General features: G+C 33.6%; 1 protein-coding gene and 1 pseudogene across 2 annotated transcripts; one reads left to right on the top strand and one right to left on the bottom strand.

The window, feature by feature from the left end:
* Positions 1–496: 496 nt before the first annotated feature.
* Positions 497–2,899, bottom strand: LOC144555826 (3-ketoacyl-CoA synthase 6-like). Its single transcript, XM_078304257.1, has 3 exons — positions 2,439–2,899; positions 1,219–1,941; positions 497–1,013 (listed from the first exon to the last, which is right to left on the bottom strand). The coding sequence occupies exons 1-3, from the start codon at positions 2,823–2,825 to the stop codon at positions 624–626; spliced, it is 1,500 nt and encodes a 499-aa protein (XP_078160383.1). The 5' UTR covers positions 2,826–2,899; the 3' UTR covers positions 497–623.
* A 14,134-nt stretch (positions 2,900–17,033) lies between these two features.
* On the top strand, positions 17,034–23,899 carry LOC144555050 (alpha-L-arabinofuranosidase 1-like; annotated as a pseudogene). Its single transcript, XR_013511949.1, has 16 exons — positions 17,034–17,683; positions 18,352–18,406; positions 18,490–18,704; positions 19,022–19,143; positions 19,236–19,389; positions 19,737–19,806; positions 19,891–20,036; positions 20,138–20,183; positions 20,277–20,557; positions 20,640–20,758; positions 20,839–20,910; positions 21,800–21,903; positions 22,485–22,541; positions 22,775–22,973; positions 23,051–23,194; positions 23,482–23,899. The product of XR_013511949.1 is annotated as an alpha-L-arabinofuranosidase 1-like (transcript).
* The last annotated feature ends 2,065 nt before the right edge of the window (positions 23,900–25,964 follow it).

Here is a 25,964-nt window from a genome sequence, read left to right as displayed (position 1 = left end):
TGCCAAGAATGTGATATAGTTTCAAGTTTTTGCCAACAGATGTGTATAGGTAGGTGTACATGTTCCAATCAGAAGATTCCTTTATTCAAATCTTACCCTTAATAGAATTTAATTTCTCCTTGAATGGAAACACCAAACCCCATCCTCCACATTTATTAAACACCGACTGATAACAAATAAACAATGACGTACAATAATAAATTCAAAGTGACAACGGTAAATTCGAAGTCATTTACCGCGTCGTACAATATGCATTTAAACTGAATTACACCAAGCACCCAGATCTGTTCTTTAGCAATAAATATGCAAACATTGGAGTACTATTTATAAGCATTATAACATCATAAAACCTTTTCGCACAGTTCTCAATTATAATTTTTTTTGGGTAAAATTAGCCATTCCTCTTACTATAAAAATACCGGCTTTTGAACGAGAAAATAAAATCTTGACTGTGGTACATTTATGCAAGCTATGGCAGATTTGACTGAAGTACATCATTCTTTCTCTGTTTTTTTTATTGGATTAATGATGTGCGAATAAAATTTTACAATGCCAATAGCCACACGCAATTAATGGCGATGCTGACAATAGACATACCTAAACACGCCGTATGCACAGGTCGATCACAAGACCTTAACCATTGCCGGGACATCAACCGGGTACCGGTGGATGCACGTCGACCAGGGACCTTCAACTGGTGTTTGAACAGTCTTCAAGCACTTCCAGACGGCGCTGTTGCACTTGAACCCACTGCCAAAGCCTATCATCCAAACGCGGTCACCTTTCCTCATACGGCCCTTGGCCTCGATATAATTGAGCTCGTACCAGAGTGAGCTGCTTGATGTGTTACCGAACCTGTGGAGCGCCATGCGTGATGCCTCGACATGTCGGTCCGAGAGTTGGAGGTTCTTTTGCAGCTCATCAATGACCGCACGGCCTCCGGCATGAATGCAAAAGTGTTCGAATGCCATCCTGAAGTCCGGGATATACGGTTTCCACTCTGCCTTGAAAACCTACACATGTTTTAAATTAAACAATAAAAATAAAAAACAGGAAACAAAATGGATAAGTTGTTCACTTGTATGGCAGTTGACATGGAGACAACTATTCAATATAATAGTTATGTTGTTAATTTGAAGATCAATGCAAAAAATTTAAGTTGGTGATGAATAGTTGAATACTAAAAAATTATGTTGGCTTAATCTTATATATATTTACCTTCCGAGCGATGAGGGAGAATAAGAAGAGCAGTTGCTCAGAGGCAGGAAGCACTAGAGGGCCCATAGTAGTGATATTCGACTTGAGAGCGTCACCGGCTATAGCCATAAGATCTTTTGACAGGTTTATTCCGGTAATTCCCTCTGAATCTTGCTCTTGAAACACGCACTTGTACGCGGCATCATCTGCTCCTTTATGTGTCCTTACAACATGGGTCAGTCGGTACTTGGCCCGATTCTTCTGACGATGGCAGTTTGATAACAGAACGGCCGCTGCTCCCATCCGAAACAGGCAGTTGGGAAGGAGCATTGCTCGCTCCTTCCCAAGATAGTAATTTGGTGTGATTATTTCGGTCGACAGTACTAGAGCATTACTATTGCCGTGTGCCTGTAGCAGATCGCGTGCTAGGTCTATGGAAATGAGACCAGCACTGCACCCCATGCCAGATAGGTTGAAGCTCATTATGTTGCTTCTTAGTTTGTACTTGTTTACGACCATGGCAGAGAGCGATGGGGTCGGGGAAAAGAGGCTGCAGTTAACTATGAGTATGTCGATGTTTTTGGGTCGCATACCCGTTTTATTGAGCAGTTCGTCTATGGCTGAGAAAATGACCAACTCAGCCTCCCCACGAGCAGCTTCCATGCTGCACGTTGGCGGTATGTAGTGGTTTGCTGGCGGGAGGCACGTCTCTTCGCCTAGACCCGAACGCTCCAATATACGTACCTGATTCAAGAAAAAAAAAAAAATATATTCAACAGATTGTAAGATCCTATAGCTAATTTAATATAGAAATTAAGTTTTATTGTGGGTAATTTAGTCAGATATATTTTGAAAACACTATTTTCTAATTTAAACATTAATTTAAGTTTTTCTAAGTGATGTGTTACTATAATTAAGTTTATATAATTTTTATGTTGTCTATGTATTGTTATAAGAATAACAAAGAAAATATACGCGCGCGCGCACACACACAACACACACACAACGATTGCAAAACCTCAAGTAATAACTATTTTTTTTTTTGCCAAGTGCCTATTGCATTTTACATATTACTCTAATTTTGGAAATGTTCCTTACCTTTTAATAAATCTGGCAAGTATTATTAATTTAATTTTCTTTTTTTTGTCAAGTTTATATATATATATGTTTTATTTACCACTTAAAGCAAAGGAATGAAATATATATATCTATCAGAAAGTACAGAATCAAATGAAAATCACCTGGAAGCGCACGGTCCTCTCATCGAATTGAGGGACAAGGCGTGCGTGCTCCAAAAATGTCGAGAATGGCACGCGGAAGTTCGGGGGCGGTCTAAAGCAGGCATAGTCTACAAGATATACCGGTCTTGGGCGAGACATGAAATACACGGTGCCGGCTATGATCACGAGAAACACAGTCGACATCGTGTAAATCAGGTCGAGGTCATATAGGAAGCGGACGAGAGAGAGTATCTCATCTGGCCCGACACGTGCAAGCTCAACAGATATAGCGATGATTACGGGGATAAGAAGCAAGGTCATTATATGGTTTACAAGATATTGATAGCCAAGCTTTACATACTTCAATCGAACCGAGCTTAAGAACTGCGGCGATGGCTCATTCGCCATTTTTGCAAGAGACTCAAACTTTAGGGTTCTGATGCTAGAAGAAGAAGAGGATGGAGGTGTATTCCAGGGTTTTAATTAATTTGTGGGGAAATGAGGGGGAAGGGAATATAAAGCGGAGATGTGAGGTCTTGTTGGTAGTTTAAGTCTATATATTTACATGTAACTTTTTCTGATATCCGGTATAGCTTGTACTATACATATTTACTAAAGCTGAAAATGGAGGTCGTGAAAATTTAATAAAATTGATTTAGGTGCAACCGCATTAAAGAATCAACTATAACTAACAAGCTATTTTTGCCGAAAACTATTGGTAAATTAATTTTTTTATAAAATCTAAAGAAAGAGGCCGGCCCCTCAGCTGGCTTTCAACCCCATTCCCTGTTCAACCCCCCTACAGATCTGCCAAGATAATTAATTCAAAATTTAAATTTAAATCCGGTCGTTATAAATTGAAATAGGGGTGGCAACGAATCAAGCCGAATCGAATTTATTCTATTTTGAGTTGAGTTTGAGTTTGAATAAGATTCGAATCGAACTGATTTTATTTGTTTTGAATCGAATTAATTGTAAATTACATATTTTTTGAATTGAAGTCAATCGAATTATGAACTACAATTTTTTTTAGCAGCCCTAGTTATACTGATAGTTTATGCATTAGTTTTCTTCTCGCGGAACAAAATTCATGCGGTTTCCTTTTATCTTTAACAAATTTACACTAATGGATTATGAGCCAGTTCAAGATTTCCTTACCTTTTACGCTACTGGATTGATTAAAATCACAGCATGGATCTAGTCAAATGGAACTTATTCCATTGTTAATTTGTTACGCTGCTGAAATATTTTCCTATTATAAGTTGCTATTATATTAACAATTTTGAGCTGTGGTATAAGTTTGGTTCCTGCATTATTAAAGATTAATGGTTGAATCCATTAGTTGTATTATTTGAGATTCGAACCTAAATAGTTTGTGAATCAATTTATAACAAATTATACCCAGTTTGAGTTTGATTTGAATAAGATTCGAACCGAACTAGTTTGATTTGTTTCAGAACAAACTAATTTCAAATCAAACTCAAATCAAATCACGAACTATGAATTTTTTTTGTCACTCCTAAATTGAAATGAACATTAAAACAGTAGTCTAAAAAATATTAGAATAATATAACAAGGAACACAAACACAATCACAAAACACAAACACAATCACTACCATGAAACTTCCTTCCCTCCCTTTGTTTTATTATTTCAGAATAGAATTACATAGTAGTTTCATATATCTTTTTTTGGGCAACACCCTCTCATATATAATATGATTGCTAATCTATCCTGTCTTATTTGAATATTTCCTTAATAACATATTTTCTTCTCCACTTATTTCCTTAATATAAGATTGCCTGGATATTACATTGAAAGTAAACAAATCTTTTGCAATCATCTTCTGATCTTCTGTGATCGTGTCATGGTGTATATTCCAACACACCCCTCACTATGACACATAAATATCCTTCATCATTAATATTTCTAGAGCTATGTTGAATTATTTATTGGGTACTGCTTTGGTGAGAATATATGCTACTTGTTCATGTGACCTCACAAATGGTAAATAGATAACTTTTGAATCAAGTTTTTCTTTAATAAAATGTTGATCTATCTCAATATGCTTGGTTCTATCATATTGTACCAGATTGTGGGAGATATCAATTGCAGTCTTGTTGTCAAAGAATAATTTCGTCGGGTCTTCTGGTTCGAAACCAAGTTTAGTGATCAACTTTTTCAACCGCAAGAGCTCATAGATTCGTTTTACCATGCCCCTAAATTCTGTTTTAGCACTTGAAAGTGCCACTACGTTTTGTTTCTTACTTCTCCAAGTCACCATATTAGTACCCATAAATGTAAAGTATCCAGCTGTAGATTTTCGATCAACAAGGTTACCAACCCAATCAACATCAGTGTATCCCTCAATGTTGGTATGCCCATGCTTTCCAAATGTTATGCCCCTACCAAGACTTCCTTTGAGATACCTAATTATTCTCATCACAGCATCCATGTGCTCTTCTTTTGGATCATACATAAACTAGCCTACAACTCCTACTGCATATGCTATGCTATGTCAGGTCGGGTATGTGACAAGTATATCAATTTTCTTACTAACCTCTGATATTGTTCCCTGTTAGTAGGCACTTGACCAGAATCAGCACTAAGTTTCACATTCTGGACCATTGGTGTATCTGCTGGTTATACCTATTTTGCTACGAGAAACCTCTATGCCTAAGAAATACTTCAATCCACCTAAGTTTTTCATCCCAAACTCCTTACTCAATTTTCTTTCAAGTTTCTCAATTTCAATCTCATCATCTTCAATAATAATCATATCATCCACATAGATTATTAAAATTGCAATCTTATCTCTCGTCTTTTTGAAGAACGTTATGTGATCAGAATCTCCCTGCTGATAATTATAGCTCTTCATTGCCATGCATAATCTTCCAAACCATGCTTTAGGTGATTGCTTAAGTCCATACAGTGCCTTCTTAAGTTTGCACACTTTGGTTCGTAATCCACGATCTGTATAATCTGGTGGCATATCCATATAAATTTCTTCTTCAAGATCACTATATAGGAAGACACTCTTTACATCAAATTGATGCAATGGTCAATCAAAATTCGCTGCAAGAGACAAGATAACTAGCACTGTATTTAGTTTTGCTACAAGTGAAAACATCTCCTGGAAATCAATCCCATAAACTCGTGTGTATCCTTTAGCCACCAACCGGGCTTTATATCTATCAACCTCTCCTTTTCGTTGGAGTAGACCCACTTACACCCTACAGTGTTTTTTCCTTTTGGTAGATCTACAATTTTTCTTAAGAGATATCTCAGACTCCATTGCTTAGACCCATCTTTTATCTTTCACAACTTCTTCTAGTTTATCCAAGACTATGACGGAAGTTAGTTGATTTGCAAAGGCTCTTAAGGATTTTACCAGATTTTTAGTATTGGTGTAATTGGTAAAGATATATAACCTCCCTACTCGAACCATCCTCTGGTACATACTTTTTTTGTGCTTGACCCTTAGTTGTACGAGGTGGTAATTCAAATCTGGATTAAGAAACAATTACCTAAGGATCCTCCTCTAGAGATATTGGCTTTGGTTGGGACTGTATTACTTCTTCGCTTACATCATTCAAGTCAATCCATAACTCCAAGTCACTGGTCAAAGCTTTTGTGGGCTCTTTTGTGTTTTCTCTGTTTAGAGTAGCAGCAAATGTTGATGGCTCAAGTTCATGTTCAATCAGATCCGAGTTAGAAGTAGGACCCGGAGAAGTGGGATTCATATTATCCGGGTATGACATAAGGTTTGGTTCTGTATTTTGTGGGTTTAGATTTGGTCACTTTCACCAGTCTCCCCCTGACCCAAAAAACTTTGTTTTTTTAAAGAAAAAATCATTTTCAAAGAAGGTGGCATCCATTGAGGTATGAAATTTTTAGGTAGATGGATTGAAACATTTATAACCCTTCTTATAAGGACAGAAACCCAAAAACACATATTTTCAGCATTGGTATCTAGTTTTGTACGATGATTTTTCAAGATATGAACAAATACTGTACACCCAAATATTCAAGGAGAAAGATTCAAGATAGATGGTATGTTTACATGTGATGATAGAGTTTGTAAAGGGGTTTTGTAATCATTGATTTTTGTAGGCATTTGGTTAATAAGGTATGTGGCAAATGTGATTACATTATCCAAAAAATAGGACGATACCTTGCTTTCAAACAACAGTGACTGAGTTACTTCTAGAAGGTGTCTATTTTTTCGTTATGCAATATCATGTTGTTGTGGGGTTCCTACACACGAGGTTTCATGTAGAAAACCCTTGTCACTGAAAAAAAATCTAAGGTTTTTGTTCACATACTCAGTTTCATTGTCACTTCTTACCATTTTGATCAGTTTTTCAAATTGAGTTTCAACCATACTATTGAACGATTGGAAAGTGTGTAATTTCATATTTATTTTTTAATAAATAAAGACATGTCATGGGTGTACAATCATCTATAAAGATCACATACAACTTACAACCCAATTTAGACATAACAGGAGAAGGCCCCCACACATCAGTATGAATCAAGTCAAACGGAACAAGACATTTATTTGAACTGTCAGAATAAGAAATTCGATGACTCTTAACTTCAACACATGTATTACATGAAAAATCACTATCATTTATTTTCAAAAACAGATGAGGACAAAGTTTTTTCAAATACTCAAACGACAGGTGCCCTAACCTTTTATGCCATAGCATTAGTTTACTCTTTTTATCCTCTACTACACTCTTTGTGAGACACATTCTTCCAGTCTTCAAATCATCTAAGTAATACAATCCCCCCTCTTAGTACCATGGCCAATTATCTCTTTTGTGAGGAGATCCTGAAAAATACAATGAGAGGGGAACATAAGTGCAACACAATTCAAGTTACGGGATATACACCTACATTAGCATTAATTATACCATTTTTGTGATCTTTTATGGTTAATAATGTATCTCTTCTCATGTGTCATATGGTCCGTCGCACCAAAATCAATAATCTAATCTTGAGAGTCGATGAGACAACTCTTATGAGATTACTGAGTTGAAATACCTTGCCAAATTTTGAATTAGAAAAGAAATTATGTTTCTCACCTTGTACCGAGGTATCTATACCTTTACTTATACTTGAAGTTTCAGCTGTGATGTGTCCAATTTGTGCCACCACTATTGCAAGGTTACTAGTTGTCTGTGTTGATTCACCAGAGTCTCTACTGTCATTTAGTTCGGTCAAATGAACTGGTTCTAGCTTATTTTCTCCAGCACCCGCCATGCTTGCTCGGCCTATATTCACCTCATTTTGCACCTTTTTTTGTATTTTTCCACCACTCGGGATATCCAACAAGTTTAAAACATTGCTCACGAAGATGCCTCGTGCCGCCAAAATGACTACACTTAAGTTTTGATTTATCTCTATAATTAGAAAACTTAACAGTATTAGTGTTTACCTCGCGGGGTCTATAATCACATGTGGCCATGACAGCCAAGTTTTGCACCGTCTCTTGTCCACTTTTGACCATTATGCCTTGGCAATTTGCTTCACGTCTGACATGAGCATAAGCTTGCTCAAGAAATGGAAAAGAAACTCATTTGCAGAACTTGTGCTCAAATGTTATCAAGGCGATCATCAAATCCATCAAGAAATGTGTATACCCTGGTCTTTTGAATGAAATTATTAAACATTTCTATGTCACAAGCATATACCATTGGATTTGGACCGCGGAAATCGATTTCTTGCCACATACCTTGCAGTTTATCATAAAATTCTTCTACAGTTTTACCGTCTTGTTTGACATGTGAGAACTGCTAATTTATCGCGAATGCTTGTGCCTCATCACTTCCATCATAGAAGGTGGTTGCTAGTGTTTGCCACGTCTCTTGCGGTAGGGTGTCAGATGTACTTTCTTCACAATCGTGGCTTAAGAGAATTTATGAGTCACCCTTTGACGACTACATCATCTACTTCCCACTTTCAGAATCCAGGATGTGTCACCTCCGGAGGTGCAGAACCCCCGTGAGATGCTTCATTCGATCCCTTCCCTTGACATATATTTCGACTACTTGACACCAGAAAATATAGTTGGTGTCGTCCATCTTTACGTCAATTGGGTTATGATGAATTAACCCATCAGTTATGATAACAGGTTGTACCGCTGGTTGAGGGTTGGTAAGGGCAAAATTTTGCATAGCCACCATTTGGGTTTGTTAGAGGGTTATTGCTTCGGTAAGTTGTGTAAGTTTATCTGGCAAATACATAAGATTTATGGTCTCACTTAATTCAGACATTGTTTTATCGAGAATGGATAGCTCCTTAGAGCAATATAGCACAAAAAATTGAAGTTAAAGACAAGAATGACAATAATTTTTCTAACTATACCATCAAGCAATCATGCTCTGATACCATGTCAAAAATATTAGAATAATATAACAAGGAACACAAACATAATCACTCTCATAAAACTCCCTTCCCTCCCTTTGTTTCATATACAATATGATTGCTAATCTATCATGCTTTACTTTAATATTTACTTAATAACATATTTCTTTCTCCACATTATTTCTTTAATAAAAGAGTGTCTAAATATTATATTGAAAGTAAACGAATCTTCCGTAATCTTCTGCCTTGTTTGTCAATCATCTTCTGATCTTTTGTGATCGTGTGCATGGTGTGTATTCCAACAAGTACTATCGTGAATTTTCAAATTGAATTATATTCTCATTTGAACCCCTCTCCTTTCTTTGTTCTTATGTAATAGTCGATGGTCATCACATTTTATTCCTTTTCCTCTTTGTGAAAATAATGAGCAAATTAAGTTAGAACTTAAGAAATGCAATATTGATTAACGTCTTCACATTGGGTATGTATGAAGCTATTGGCACACCTAATTTTTTTGTACTCTACCTCTTTGTGAAAGAATCAACAGTAATTTATTTGTTTTTTTTTTATCAAGAGTTAGTTGTCGAGTGAAATTACGGTGAGTTGAAGCTCAATATAGAATTTTATTAGTTTAACATAAATAATCATCATGTCGGTCACACGATTAACTTGTTCAATGACGACACACACGCTATAAAAATATGTGACTATCTACAAGGGTAGAAATATTTAACAAAGTTGATAGTAGCGGAGGTAAGAAGGAGATATGAGATCAATTGACTCCATTTATTTTTAATTTTTTTGTATTTATGTATGATTTTCAATATAATTTAGAGTAAAATATCAAGAAACTGTAAAATTGACCTCATTTGTTCTCCGCATAAAAAGTTTATGTGATTGACTCGCATAGTTTAAAATTCTGACTCCGTCCCTGAGCATCGGTATATATTCTCGTGAATACGGTTGTCGATAATCGCAACTCTCAAAAATAATAATTTTTATTGGCTTATTCTTAACAATAGTCATTTTTTATCCTCGCAAATAATTATTTTTTATGAGTGATGCATATACATTTTACATTTACAATATTTCTAAATTATTGTGTACATAAATATAGTGACCAATGGAGCTGAGATTTTAATGTATTCAAATTCACCATCACAAATTCTTTGACACAATTTTACTTCTATATGACTATATCATTGAAGTTATTTACCGAGGGCAGTATGAATAGTAAAATTAAATAAGGCTCCTAATAAGTGAATATATGAGAAACTTTGCAAAATGCAATGCTATTTGTAAGACAAAACCAGACTTGATCAAACATGGAGTGTGTGAGCATTTAATTTGGGTCGATGGGTGGTTCAAGTGGTGGGGCCAGACTGCATTAAAGGCCACCAAATCAGCCTATGTGAACCCTAATTAGGGTTTCTGCACTGGGTTTCTTTTTCCACTGCTAAGTTCGTCCTTCCCGCTTCAGTCAGTGTTTAACTCTTCACCGGATTAAATAATGAAGAAGGCGACATCCCATCAAGATCTCCATCTTCTAGGATTTTGTTTTACTAATTTTAGATGGATTTCAAATTAGTGTACCAGAGAAGGAATCCAATCGCGCCTTTGCTCTTTTGATTTGTATTTACTTGCTTCTTGACTCCGGAGTCGATCGAGTAGTAGCATTAATTTATGATTGGTTAGGCATAAAAGAACACTCGAAGAGCGAAAGTGCATCCAAAAGTAAAAGTAATTGACCCTATATATAGAGGACGGACCACTTGATATTTTCTATTTTTTAATATATCTTTAAATCTATATGTTCAAATGCCTCTATTTTTTAAAACCTTAATAACTCAAAATTTAAATCTTAAAATTCAAAATAAAACGTTAGATATGAACTACATCATTTTATCTATGCACATGTCAAAAATTATGGTATTTCAACTTTGTTTTGGTTATCATCTTGAACTTGTAAAAATGTATACTAATGTGGATAATTTCTAAACGTAAACGTTGATTTTTTAACTTAGTGATTCACATAAAAGCAAAATCCAAATGTGATAATTTTTTATAGGCACAGAGAGAAAATAACATAGATCACATTTAACGGTTTCATTTTGACATTGAAGTTTTAAACTTTGAGTTATTTAAGTTTTTAAAAATGGAGGCATGATGGAGGCACAAAAAATGAAGGCATTTGAACCCTCATCATTATTCATATATCATAACTATAAAATGATAAAATTTGATGAATACTTCAATCAGGGGCAGATTTAAGTAGGGGTGTCAATGGATACAATACGGGTAGGGTGGAACTATTTTCATACCCATATCCACTAAGAATTGATCTTACACATACCCTACTCATACCCGTTAAGAATTTGATTTACCCTACCCTACCCACACCCATTAAAATTAGCGGGTAACAAAACGGTAGTGGGCGAATAACGAATAATACAAATATAATAGCTTTATTATTTTTACAAATAAATTATGAAAATTTATCATGTCATGCATATGCAATCACAATTACTAATATATAAAATTAAAATATAAATATGCAATCAATTCTAACTAATATTTTTTTTATGAAGTAAAACAAATCAAAATCACAAATAACTATTCTAACAAATTCAATTCTTTAACTAAATAACAAAACATTCAAGTAAAAAAATAACAAGTTTAGCATAATATTCTTCTTACAATAACATGCATACATTTTCTCAAGATGTAATTTATTTTATATAATTATATGTTACCCAACGGATACAAAATAGTACTTACCCATACCGATTTATCTAACGAAAAAAAATACTTACCCATACCCATACCCATACCCATACCCATACCCATACCCATACCCAATAAGCTAACGAAAAAAAATATTATCCATACATATCTTATCGAATGCGATACGGGTAGGGTAAACGGGTATCATTGACACCCCTAGATTTAAGTAGAAAATTCGTAAGTCAATTGACCTCTAATTTTGTATGATTTTTTTTATAATTTAGAGTAAAATGTTATGATATTGTAAAATTGATCTCTATTATTTAAAAAAAATATATAATCAATTTTTAATGTGTACTTGATCCCGGCATTTATATTAATACTATTTTAAAAAACAAAACAAAAATCACTTTTTCAAAAAATATTAGAACTGCTGGGTCAATTGGCGGCTCTTTTCTTGAGGGTCGTCATGTGCAGCTACGGCTTGAAGATTAAGGCCACCAATTGACTATGCGATTGTACTTTTTCTTTTTCTTTTTTTCTTCTATACTTATCATCTCTAATGTCTCAAACTAAAGGGGAGTGAATGGGAGTTCTAATAAAAAAAATCAAAATTCGTTAAAATTTATAAAAACAAACAACTAAGAGATCCAATCAAATTCACAATTGAAAAAAAAGGCGGGGCGCAAGGTTAATTGGCGGCTCCATTTTTGGAGATGCCAATTGTCTTTGTGGCTCTGGTATTTTTCAAATTCTAAAAAAAAAAGTAGTTTTTTTTTTTAATATGGTATTACTAGTGTTTGATCCTCATACTTTTTTAATGTTCCTGATTTCAACCTATATCAAGCGGGTTTATATTTCATTGGCTCGAAATTAATGATATTTAATGCATAATCAAATAATACTAAAATTACACGAAATTTTATTATTAAGCTATCAATACATATGATAACATATTATATATTTACTTTTTAATTTTTAATTTCTGATTCTTTTTAAAATTGTTACCAACATTGTCAAAATATTCATTATCAAGTGCGTCCTTCTTCTATAATATATTCCATTGTTTATTTAGCAAAGATTTCTGCAAAAACCAAAAACAGATATATATTATAGGATAATTCTAACGTATATATTCCATTGTTTATTTACCAAAGAATTCTGAAAAAAAAAACAACAAATATATATTATAGGATAATTCTAATGTATATATCCAACGACTTCTATGATACATTCACTCATATGTAGGGGTGTTCAAAGGGTCGGTTCGGTTAAAATCAAACTAAAATCTATCAAACCGAACTAAAACCAAACCGGTTAAAATCCAACCGAATCGGCCGAATTAAAATGCCAAAACCAAACTAAAATCGAACCGATTAAACCGAATTAAACTTCGGTTTGTTCGGTTGAACCGAATAGAGGAATTCAATCTCAAAAAATCAAAACTCGATACATAAGCCAATACATTCATAATTTCATAGAAATGAAAATTAAGATACCATTACACACATGATTCAATTTTATACAAATATATTGATGTTCTAAACTATTCAAAGTTCTAGATCAATATTTATTCTTGATTTTTTAGTCCAAAGTAAATAAAAGAACCAAAATAATACTTGAATTATTATATAACCGGTTGGTTCGGTTTATTCAGTTTTGAGAAATTAATGAGATTGCATGTACAAAAGGCTTTGTATATATATATGTTGCATGAATTGTAATCTTCTACCTTTTTTAGTTACTAACTAATATCAAATTATAATTGTAGTATGGACCAAAGCAAAAGTGTATGTGTATATGTATACTAATATTATTTGTTAGTTGGATATCACAAGTTTAAATATAACACTAATTAAGGACTTGACATTTATTCAAAATAGTAGTTTAGAGCTACTAAAATAATATGTGTATATATGTAGCTTTGTATATGTATATGTATATATGTATATGTGTATGTATATGTATATGTATATCTATATGTGTATGTGTATATGTGTATGTATATGTATATGTGTATGTGTATGTGTATGTGTATGTGTATGTGTATGTGTATGTGTATGTGTATGTGTATGTGTATGTGTATGTGTATATTATACATATATTATAAAAATCATAATAAAGGCCAAGTCCTTATTAGTGTTATATTTAGACTTGTGATATTCAACTGACAAATAAAATCAAAGTTCACCAAAAAAAAAAAAAAAAAAAATCAAAGTTATAAAAATTTACGACATCACTTCGTAAATATATCAAATATTTTATTTTTTGGCATACACTCTAAATAAGAAAACTTTTTTTTTCACAAAATTATTCAAATCAAAATACTAAGATCTCTAAAAAAAAAAAAAAAAAGACTATGGGGCGCCCCAGCCACAGGCGCTCCGCTAGTTGGTATGGAGCGCCCCAGCCACGGGCGGTCCGCTTGTGTTTTGGGCTGCCCATGGGCCTGGAGGTTGGGGCATTTTTAATAAAAAAAATAAATGTAGGGTTATTTTTAAAATTAAGTTTTTTTTAAGGATATTAATAAAAATGGCCGGAGAAAACACAATAAAAAATATTGAATAAACATAAAGTTATTAACAATTGCAATATCAATTATATTATGAAAACATGGACTAACAACAATAATAATGTAAACACATAACTACCGAATATATATGTTGAGAAAGTAGATATATAAAATGTGTCTGGCTTTCATGTTTTATTGGTTATCTTTTATTTTATTCTAGTAGAATTTCTTCTAAACTCAAATTATGTCTAAAATAACCGCTATGTTGTTACGCACGTTGTGGTATCTTGTCTAAAATAACCTATTCTTATATAGGGGTGCGCTTATTAGATCATACGTACGTGGGCTGCATGTATTATCTGAATAGCTAGTTTTTTGAATTTACAAATATCATAATCAGTTCATCAATAATTTAATCTTTGACTAAATTGTTCTACATATTTATGTACTACACTTTATTGAATGCATATATTATCTAATATCTTAATTTCATATTAAATCACTTAATGATAATATATAACTCATAATTATATTACATATATACTCAACTTTGGATATACGATCCAACAATAAAACCATATTAGCAATATTTTCATACATTGAAACGTATGTATAATGATCAAATACTTTTTAAAGCAAAATAATGGATGCCAAATATTCGTAAAAAACGGATAACAAAAAGGTTCCTTCCTAGGATGCGTAACGGCGTAACAGTCCGAATTAATCATCGTTGTGCAGTTCAAGTCAAGATGTCAAGTCCACAAGTCCTCGAATTCGGATCCCCGATATCTGGGAATTAAATCCGCTGCAATCTTTGGAGATTTCAGGTACTTGAAATTTCAAATTCAACCATCTAAGTTTTTCATACACGAATCTCAAAGCAGACAGATTTTTATGCACAAATCACGAAATATATAGATGGTGGATGAATTGAGAATTTCAAGTTCCCTAAAATCCTCGTGGATTCCAACCGACTTGTTTTCCGATACCTGATGTGCAATAATTAAATATGAACTGTTCTTTTAACCTGACATGATTCTCAAAACAGACTTTCTATAATTTTCTTAAGTACCAATTAAATTTGATTCAGGTGAGATCAATCTGAGCCATCAATCTATATATATTGCACCTCAGTTACCTGAGAATGGGGATACAGACTCGAAATTGGATCCAACCAGGGCCAGTTCTGAAGATTTTGGGGTCCGGGGCGGAAGAAATTTTTGGACCCTTTATATATGTCCGTGTTGTAAAAAACGGACTTAACGGCCTATTATATGCCTGTTTAATTGTTAATGACTATCAAACAGTTATGAATACACTTATCAGAGGTCTATTAGTGAATTTTTCTGATTAATTGGCCGATTATTCTCGATTATTTCCAATTATTTCGTTTATTCTCGTTTGATCGTCCGTTTTTTTTCCGTTTATTCCCATTTATTCCAGTGATTATTTATTTTTACATTGTTTTTTTTTTTCTGTAACTGTGTGATAATAAGTTTCATAAACATGTATTGCAATTTTATTTGTACTTGGCTATACATTCAATTTTTTTATATATATTTTTTCTTCTTACTTATTTTGAATTAATTGATTAATTCCTCTATTATATATATACCATATATTTTTCTTACTTACTGATGTATTTTTTTCAATTACTACATCATGTTCATATATTAAATTAAGTTGTTATTACAAAATAACTTTAGTGATTTTATGTTGGAATATTTCACGTCTTTCAAATAATATATTATTAGTGTTTGAAAATGCTTAATTCTCGATTTTATTTTTTAATTAAATAAATGTGTTACTTACACATGTAAAGTGCGTGTGTATTGTTAAGCGTAGTTTTATGTTATAATAATAGAACTAAGTTAAATTAAGTTTATTTGATAAGTTTGATGAGTTAAATAATTTTTTTTTAATAAATTATGAATATATACACACAATTTTAATGAAAATACAAAATTGTCTGCATAATTCTGATTAATCGGCCGCATACCGATTAATTGCTTGATAGTATCCTGTTCGTTCGACAAGCGCATACCGTTATTTACAATACTGATATACACAATTTTTTTTATTGATATGTCAATAGATCATACATATTTATAGAAAAGTTTGAACCCTTTGAATATTCAAAGTTTGGGCCCTAATATTTTATTTATTTTTAATATATACAGGTTAATTTTTTTTAATATATGCAAAATATTTTTGTTTCTTTTGGGGTCCCATAAATCTTGGGGCCTGGGGTAGTTGCTCTGGCTGCCCAGCACCAGGGCCGGCCCTGGATCCAACTCCTCCTATGTATTGTAGAGGATCCAACTTACTTTACGGTTTGAGATTAAATCTCAGTCACTTTGAGATTCGAGCTAGCGCGGGACAGTATTATTGAGCTTTAAGATTAGTGCTAAGTTAAAAAAAATGGTCTGGATTCACTTATAAGTGTAAGGACTAAGGAGAGGATGTGATTCGCTGGTAAGTCCACCCTCGATCGGCCCTTTCTTTAGAGCATCTCCAATCCAGCAATTGAAATTAATTGCTAAATTAGCAATTATAAAAATTTTAAAAATTAAGCAATCCACTCTTACATTGGTGCAATCAACCAAACAATTGAGAATTAAACATTTGACCAATAAGAATTAAACATTTGGCCAACTCATCTTTAGAAAAGGATTTCTTATTAAGCAATTATTTCCAACAATTGCTAAATAAATAATAGCCATACAACTCAACAATTACAAAAACAATTGACACGTCAGCATAAGCAATCCATGAGCAATCCATAAACAATTACTAATGTTTTCCCCGTACACCCGGCTCACTAACATAGACATGCCAACTGGACAATTCTGCTTCAAGTCCCTGTCTGTCACTGAATAGTGGTCTAATCCATCCCGCGTTCTACGCGCTAATTTATTATTAATATCTGACTTCAAATATTAAAGAATGAGAAGATAAAATGAAAACACAAAAAACAAAAACAGAAGGACCATCCAATCATCCAATCCAACCACCTCTTTGTTTTCCACCAGATCTCAACCTTCCAATCCATTTTCCCTCCATGAAAACAGCGGTCCTGATCAAATGTCACACATCAGCAGACCAATGGAACCCTCACTTCGCTTTCACTATCCTGAGAGGCGATAAGCTCAAATGCACAAGTTGTCAATGGAAATTGAGAAAATTATTCAAAGAAGCAACTCCATTTGGATTAGATTCGTTGGATGGAGATCAAACCGATAATACGATTTCGTTGGGCCGCTATTTACGCAGCGATGGCCAGATTTAGATGACATAACCTTGCTTCAAGTATCACACAAATGTCAGAATCAATGTTCTGTTCTCGCTTTTTCTTTACTGCAAATACTACTTATTAGCACGCTTGTGCAACCCAATTGGGTGTTTTTAATTTTGATTTGAGGGTTTATATAGTGTTGGATTGCAACTTACAGTTTTTCTGGTCTGCATTGTGTTAGTGGAGAGAGATGGAACTCAAATGGGCATTGTTCGGTTGTTTGTTTTATACCTTGATTGTACTCTTAAATTGTGGAGCCTTGTCTTTTGGATTAACAAAAACACAATCAGCAACTTTGAATGTAGATGCTTCATCTCAATCGTCTCGGGTCATGCCTGATAATTTGTTTGGCATTTTTTTTGAGGTAAAATTTAAATTGAGTTTCTTTGGCATCTTTTTTGAGGTAAAAATTTGAAATGAAGTTTGGATCCTTCTAGATTTTCGTCTCCATGTGCTCTATAATTATGAATAGAGATTACATTTTTAGTATTATACCATACTAAGGCTGACTACAGCTCTTTATAACATGTTGATGATGCTCTAATATGTGTCCAGTTTCATAATTATTCCTAAAATTGGTCAACTTATCACGATCAACCCTGAAAAATGAGAAACAAGTGGAAGAATTATGTTGGGAGAACACATTAAAAAAGAACAAGTTCTGGTAACCCACCTTTCTATTTAATTTCAAATAGGTTCCAAACTACCCATACACCACATGAGTATGTCCTCTACAATTTAGCACACATCCTGCACAGCTCTCATCTGTCTGATCTCATTGCCATTTGGTATGGTCACAAGGAGATCGGATAGGCAATGGCTGCGAAATCAGTCCCCTAACAGTCCTGCATAGTGACAAAGAAAAGAGGGGCAATTCAGGTACTTTACAAAATCAGCAAAGGAAGGGTTATGTGATTGTTTTACCATTGTCTGAAGAGTTATAGAATGAATGACGTGTAGGGCCCCCATACACGTATTCCTTTACTAGAAACAAATTGAAATTCTCTTTTATATATTCTAATGAAATTGTAGGAGATTAATCATGCGGGAGCTGGCGGCTTGTGGGCCGAGCTCGTCAGCAATAGAGGTATCATATTTTTTATTTGTTTTTTAAGTTTAAAATAAAAACAAGAAAATAAAGTACAAGGTAATTAAAATTTTCTTTTTCAGGTTTTGAAGCAGGTGGTAAAAATACTCCATCAATTTTTGATCCATGGGTTCAAATTGGGAATGACTCGAATATAATTCTGTCGACGGACAGAACTTCAACTTTTGAAAGGAACGAGGTTGCGCTAAAAATGGAAGTGCTTTGCGATAATAACGACAATTCAAATCCATGTCCATCTCAAGGTGTCGGTGTTTATAATCCTGGCTTCTGGGGCATGGTATGTTACTTTATCTGTATCCTTGCAAAACATCAAACTATCAAGTATAGCCATGCAAAAGGAGGGATGTAATGCCACCTTTCAAAAAACAATAGATAGAAAGTATCCAATGAATCGCTCTGTCTCCCATGTTCTTCAAAGATGCCCTGAGCATTTCCAAAGAACTTGTAGAGTGGGAATACATGTGTGATATTTGCATTTTCTAAAAGGAGCATATAATATATTTCTTAAATATTAGGGTTAGCAATGAAAATTTCCCTTTCCATTATAGTTTTTGACAACCGGCTTTTGTTTGTTTTACTATTTTGATGTTTCAGAATATTGAGGATGGACAGGTGTACAACGTTGCATTGTATATAATGTCAGTAGACTCAGTAGATTTATCAGTTTCTCTGACAAGTTCTGATGGTTCAGAAAATCTAGCTCAGCATACCATAGAGTAAGCATCACTTATTATTGTAATATGAAAGGGAAAAACAACAGAGATAGAATAACCTTTTGATTGGTTAATTACATTATTGTTTTATGTAGAGCTGATGAGCAGGAATTCTCAACCTGGACCAAGGTGGAATTTGAGTTAAAAGCCTCAGGCACAAATTCCAACTCCCGACTTCAAATCACCACCAGTAAAGGTGGGATTATCTGGCTCGATCAAGTGTCAGTCATGCCATCAGATACCTTTATGGTAAGCTGTTATGATAACACGTAAAAGAACTGCAGTAATGTTATATTACAATTTTATGTGCATCCTTCTAACTGCCAATAGAATGTACTCTTTAAAGCAAGAAGTTACCTTCCATACCCTTATTGTTATACAATACACCCTAGAAATGTTTTAAAGAGTGTCAAAATACTTTTTTTTCTTTAGTCCTGTGAAAACAGTAAAACAATGAATGGGAGGGATATATGTGAAATTTTCATTCTTTAGAAGGTCTATAAGAAATTCCTTTGTTTCACAATGGTGTGCATTATATTTGATGTTCTGTTAGGTATACATTATTTTTCCTAAACTATTTGGTTGTCATATTTTAGGGACATGGTTTTAGGAAAGATCTGGCTTCCATGCTAGGTGATCTAAAACCTCGATTTCTCAGATTTCCAGGTAAAAAAATGAATTATTTTTTCTTATATCATCTGATTAAAAAAGGAAATGAGAGAACAATAATTGTGCTTAAATTTATTCTAGGTGGATCATATTCACAAGGGGGAAGGCTAATGAATGCATTTAGGTGGAAAAGTACTGTGGGCCCCTGGGAACAGCGACCTGGTCATTTCAACGACGTATGGAACTATTGGACTGATGACGGCCTTGGATTTTTTGAATTCCTTCAAGTCTGTATTTCCCGTTTCTCTAACTTGATTTGTTTATTTAAGAATGTTCTCAGTTGTTTCATTTAAATGCTAAAGTAGTTTTTTTTTTTTCTTTCCTGCAGCTGGCAAATGATCTTGGTGCTTTACCTGTGTGGGTAATCCATAATGGTAACTATATGTTAATCTCAACTACATGTAGGTAATTGGGTAATATACTAAAGCTGCCATTATTAATTGCAATAATTGTTTTCTTCCTGGCAGGAATTAGCCTAAATGAGCAAATTAATCCCTCTAGTCTACCGTCTTTTATTGAGGCATGTCATTACACCCATGTTTACTAATGTTCTTACCCGTATTTTGTGTATTTCTTTTTTTTAATATCACTTTAATATTACAGGATATTCTTGATGGTATTGACTTTGCAAGGGGAGATTCTAACTCCAACTGGGGTTCAGTTCGGGCTGAGATGGGTCATCCCGACCCATTTGACCTTAAGTTTATTTCCATAGGAAATCAAGAATGCGGGAACAACAACTACAAAGGTGTATATTTTCTTAGACTTGTCAACATTTTTTTAGCGATGCATGTACTAGTCGGCTAACTGGATACTTTATTTATTAACAGCCAATTACCTAAAGTTCTACACTGCAATAAAAGCAGCATATCCTGACATAAAAGTGATTACAAATTGTGATGGATCAAATGGGCAGTTAGATCATCCTGCTGATTTGTACGATATTCATGTGAGGATCTGAACTGTATGATAACATCGTGCTTCCCATTTTTATTTGTCAAAACTCTTAATTTTGTTTTTCTTGTGTAGGTTTATACTTCTGTATCTGATATGTTCTCCAAAGCACACTTATTTGACAAGACATCACGAAATGGACAGAAGGTCATTTTTCTTCAAGCCTACTGAATCATTATCTATTTATTATTTTATCTTTTCACACCCCAACATTGTACATCATTTGCAGAAAGACACCTAACATTACTCATATTAGCACCTCTCACCTGATATCGGCTGTTTGTGAATAATAGTTGACTCTTAATCACTCCATGCAAACTTCAAAACTATCATTTAGACCTTCTTCCTATCATTTTATGTTAATTTTGCTTGAATGAAAAATGTGGGGGGTGAAAACATCAACAGCTTGAATGATATAACTCTACCATCTCATGAATCTGGTTAGCTATACTTGGTAGATGCAGAGCTAGAAATATTCTAGGGTTTTTCAACAATACTCTAAGGCAATATTTATTTTTTGGTACAATATAGATCGAGTGTAGTTTATTTTCCCTTGGATCAAAGAATTTAGGCTTTCAACTGCACAGACCTTTTTAGGGTCCCATGTTTTGGTGAACCTAAAGAAAAACAATTAAAAGAACAGTTTGGGTCCCATGTTCTAGGGTCCTCATTGTAATAGAGGAGGGATCTGATAAAAACTTGTCAAATTCAGACCATTGAATTTTGTACCCATCTTAATAAATAGTAAAAAAATTCAAAAAAATGTAAAATTTGATCTGGAAGCACATTTTATTGTGGAGATCATGTTGAACGGTTTGGATCGACGAATTGGAATTTGAAAATGTAGAAAATGGTTGTGGTAACTCAAAATTGTGGTAATCGGATCCCTCCTCTATTACAATATGCAAGGATATTTTTAAAACTACTATGGACGCAATTCACATCCTAGAAATCATGTGCATTGTTTGCATATATATCAAAATCATCATTTTAGTCAAATATTATAACTATTGGTGCTTTCTGCAAATGATGCCAGGCCTTTGTTAGTGAATATGCGGTAACTGGAAATGACGCGGGAAAAGGGACATTAGTTGCCGCATTAGCAGAAGCTGGGTTCCTTATGGGATTAGAAAAAAACAGGTACATTTTTTCTAATCGAATGTATTTGACTTTTTTCTCACTTTTTTTTAGTTGATTTATGTGGTTATCTTTGTTATTAGTGAATGTTTCATTTTGGAAAAAGACAACCAGATTTTCTGTGTTGGCATAAAACTTTTTAGAGTTCTATTTATGAAGCGGCCTATTTTATAGTAAAAAGGAGCTTTTTTTTAATATTCTGTTTAATTGCCATGTCTATCTCGGACAAATTTGGCTCTTTCAAAAAATTATGTGTAGAAGTACTTTATTAATATCTGTCTCATTTGTTGCAACAAAAGGAGTAAGACAGAAAGAAATAAGAAAAAGAGAGTTCAGCTGCATCTTTTATTAATGAATTGAAGTTCTATTGTGTTTGACATTTATGACTCGTCTAAATCTTTAATGCTTGATTACTGTCAAGATTCTCAATTTTTATTGCCTGTGTGTGGGAGGGGGATTTTTTTTTTTTTTTTTTGGGGGGGGGGAGGGGTTTAGGAAAAGAGATGAACTGGAACCCCTTTTATTATTCAACATCAATGAAATAACAAAAAGAAAACGAAATCTAACTTTAAATTTCCGTACAGTGATATTGTAGAGATGGCAAGCTGTGCCCCACTTTTTGTAAACGACAACGATCGCAGGTACAAGTTTGTTATTCTTTTAGCATGAATTGAAAGGTAAAAAAAAATCAAATCACCCCCTGTGGCTTGTATTGGGTTTTTAGCCTGTCTCCTACAGGGAGAGTGATGCCTTATACCAACTGTCCTAGGTCTAATTCTGCAATTTAGTCATTTTATTTGTTAAAAAGTTGATTGTAGATTTTTAAGCCTTGGTATTCTAATACTAGGACTCTTTTTCCTGTTATGTGATGAAGATTTAACCCAGATGCTATAGTTTTCAACTCAAACATGCAATTCGGGACACCTAGCTACTGGATGCAGCACTTCTTTAAGTATTCCAGTAGTGCAACGTACCATCCTTCCACCATCCAAGCAAGCAACTACCCTTTTTTGCTTTCATCTGCACTTACATGGGAAAATGCAGAGAGCAATAGGAAGTACCTTAAACTAAAGGTATTTCGTAGGAAACTTTTTGTATCACTATCCAGAATTTCCAATTCAAGGACTCTGACCAGACAAGATTTGTTCAGGTATTAAATTACGGGAGTAAAGTTGTGAGTTTGAAGATGTCTATATCTGGATTAGAAACGGAGATTTCTTGTTCTGGTGGAATAAAGACTGTTCTTACATCAAGCAAATTGTCAGATGAGAATTCCTTTCAAGAACCAAACAAGGTTTTGTTTAAAATTATTTTTTCATGCCTGCACTTATACCCTACATTACTTTCATGCAAGACCCAAGCACAGACTTTAACCTACGAAGTACAAGCAAAAGAAATTAAGTAAACCTGTCAGGACTAATTCCTAAAAGTGGACTGCAGGGACCTGTATATACTGTCACCATTTATTTCTTTCCTCCTCTTTTTTTTTGCTGGAAGTTGGTATATGCTGGAACTTAAATTTGAGACACTGATTATTGGACATAATTGTTAATATAAAATTTTGGTTGCTGAATGGTCTAGGTAGTACCAGTGGCGACTGACATCTCCAACACAGGGGCAAAGATGTCAGTTGTGATCTCACCGTATTCCCTCACCTCATTTGACCTCCTGCTCGACAGCCAAGATTTAATGTCTTTTATTTGAATAACAGAAGATCAAAAACTCATTTGAAGTCTGCCGAAATATAATGGAGTGCAGATGAAATATGTACATAACATAGCAGAATGTACCATTAAATTCTCTTTCACATGTAAATAATATATCTGTATGTCACAGACTTTAATTATATAGGGAGCCAGATATGATGATTCTAGTAAATTTCTATGGAACTGAAGTAACATTACAAAACTATATGAAGCTTCATTATCCAGGTGAATTGTGGCAAGAGGTGATGTAAAGAGTAACAGAATCCACGAATACAAATATAGCTCATTTATTTGACGATGCGACTTGTGTCTTATTATTAACTTGATGTTTTTCGAGAAAGCGAAACGCTGAATGAAATATTCATTCCCACCATGCTTATATCTGGTCAAGTTTCGTTAATTATCTAATAGCCTTTTCTTTTTAGTTTATGAATTTCGTCCAAATTTTTTTTTTGGTTCTTTTAGTTTCTGATTTCGTCCAAATTTGTTGGTTTCTTTTCATTTTTGGATTTCGTCTATATTTCGTCAAATTTTTTTAATTCCTGAATTTCGTCAAAATTGAGTAATGTTCTGTTTCGTTCTCGTCCAGTAGAGAACCTAGGAAATCGAATGGAAATGGGGGTTGAAAGGAGGAAAGACGTAATGAAAATGTTGTAATATTACTTCAAATACAGGTTAAATTAAATGTTTCGTTATATATTTTTTGATTGGAAACTGGATTCTGACTTTCATTATTTCTCAATTTATGTCTTATTTCTTATAATTTTATTTAATGGTTTTATCTTTTCTTAATGGTAGTTGATTAATTTTCATTTTTCTTTGTATGAGATTGTTATAATTGGAAGATGAATATATAATAACTTGTATTTGATTTTAGGATGAATTTATGAAAAATAAAAAGAAGATACTGGTATTGGACATCTCTGATATCATGTCCTGGTATTTGACATTACTAAATGAAAACAAACGAATTAGAAATAAATTATCTTTAAAAGTATGTAAAGTTACTTCACTTCATTATGTGACTGGTATATATATAGTGACGATTATTGAAATTACTTGAAGCTTGCAGATCAGTTACTGGATGGTTTAATTTAATTTAGGAGACACTGGTACCAACAAAAACATGATACAAGAGCTTACAAATTTAGTTCATTTTTTATTTTTCTGTAAATAATTAGTGTTCTCATATTTGTGGATAATATATATTTTTAAAAAGACAACTAATTATTTGTATCACTCATATTCTGTACACAATCATATGAGGGACAATATTGTCTTTTACTTCTTCAGAGATTTTTTTTATACACACTTGTCATATATTCTTAATCCCTTACACTTGCCGAACAATAGCTCCTTAGTAGAGCTTAAATTTTTTATCCTTGGTTCTCTAAGGAGGGTTGCTGAACACACTCTTAAGTTTTAAAAGATAGTATATTTTTCACAAAATCAATTTTTGATTTAGTGGCTAAGGGATAACACTCCCTGAATAGAGAACATTAATTCAAAATCCGATTAGAGATTCTTTGTAGATAACGGAAATTGGAAGATATAACCTCCATTTTTATCTTAAGAAATAAATATCAGTCACCCTCAAATCCTTTTGTAGATAGGGCTACACTGCATCCAACTACTTCAATCATCTTACCTAGATCTTTACATAAGCTGTGCATGGTAGATCGATCATCCTTTTGTTTGCATTTATATATGATTATTGTAGCCCGATAGATTACGTCGTCAATCAGAAAAATATTAATGGGAAAGCAAGGACCAGGACAACAATGGGGAATTTCTCTACTCCACCGGTGTAAACAAAATGAATCACCTGTGCACTGCAAAGAAACATGCATGGTAAAATATGCAAGTACAGTGGATAATTAGGCTAATTCTGATGACAAACGCTCAAGTTTGTGCCATTGTTGAAATTGTGTCATCTCCATAAGTCATCATGGAGCTCTTGGGATCTATTAACTTATAAAAGCGTACAGTATAGATTAATAGATAGTCAAAACAAAATGTAATGGAAATGCAACTGTGATTGTTTCATAATGAAACAGAGCTGAGCTGTTTTTTTTTTAAAAAGAAAAAGAAAAGGAAGGCAGTCAGAGAAAATAAAGTGGTCTTAATACAGCCACTCAATGTTTTCATTTCTTTTTGAAAACTTGCTTTGATAAAGAATTTTTATGTTATGTACGGCACAAATCTGTAATACCATTTTTGAATTGAAAATAAAATATTAATAACCAGTGTTCATTTCAGGACTGAAATTAAGAACATGAACCGGGAAATATTCAATAACCGATTCTCAACATAAACATAGATTGCTTTATCCGGAGTTGCTACGAAGGATCCCGTTTC

This window comes from Carex rostrata, chromosome 6 (assembly GCF_964058835.1).
Source record: "Carex rostrata chromosome 6, lpCarRost1.2, whole genome shotgun sequence".
NCBI lineage: Eukaryota > Viridiplantae > Streptophyta > Magnoliopsida > Poales > Cyperaceae > Carex > Carex rostrata.
The sequence above is the reverse complement of the archived record's forward strand: the minus strand, read 5'-3'. Positions and strand labels throughout refer to the sequence as shown.

Coding starts and splice junctions, on each gene's coding strand:
- LOC144555826 (XM_078304257.1), bottom strand. CDS start 2,825: ATGGCGAATGAGCCATCGCCGCAGTTCTTAAGCTCGGTTCGATTGAAG. Junction 1,942..2,438: donor AGAGGACCGTGCGCTTCCAG/GTGATTTTCATT, acceptor TTCTTGAATCAG/GTACGTATATTGGAGCGTTC. Junction 1,014..1,218: donor TCTCCCTCATCGCTCGGAAG/GTAAATATATAT, acceptor AAACATGTGTAG/GTTTTCAAGGCAGAGTGGAA.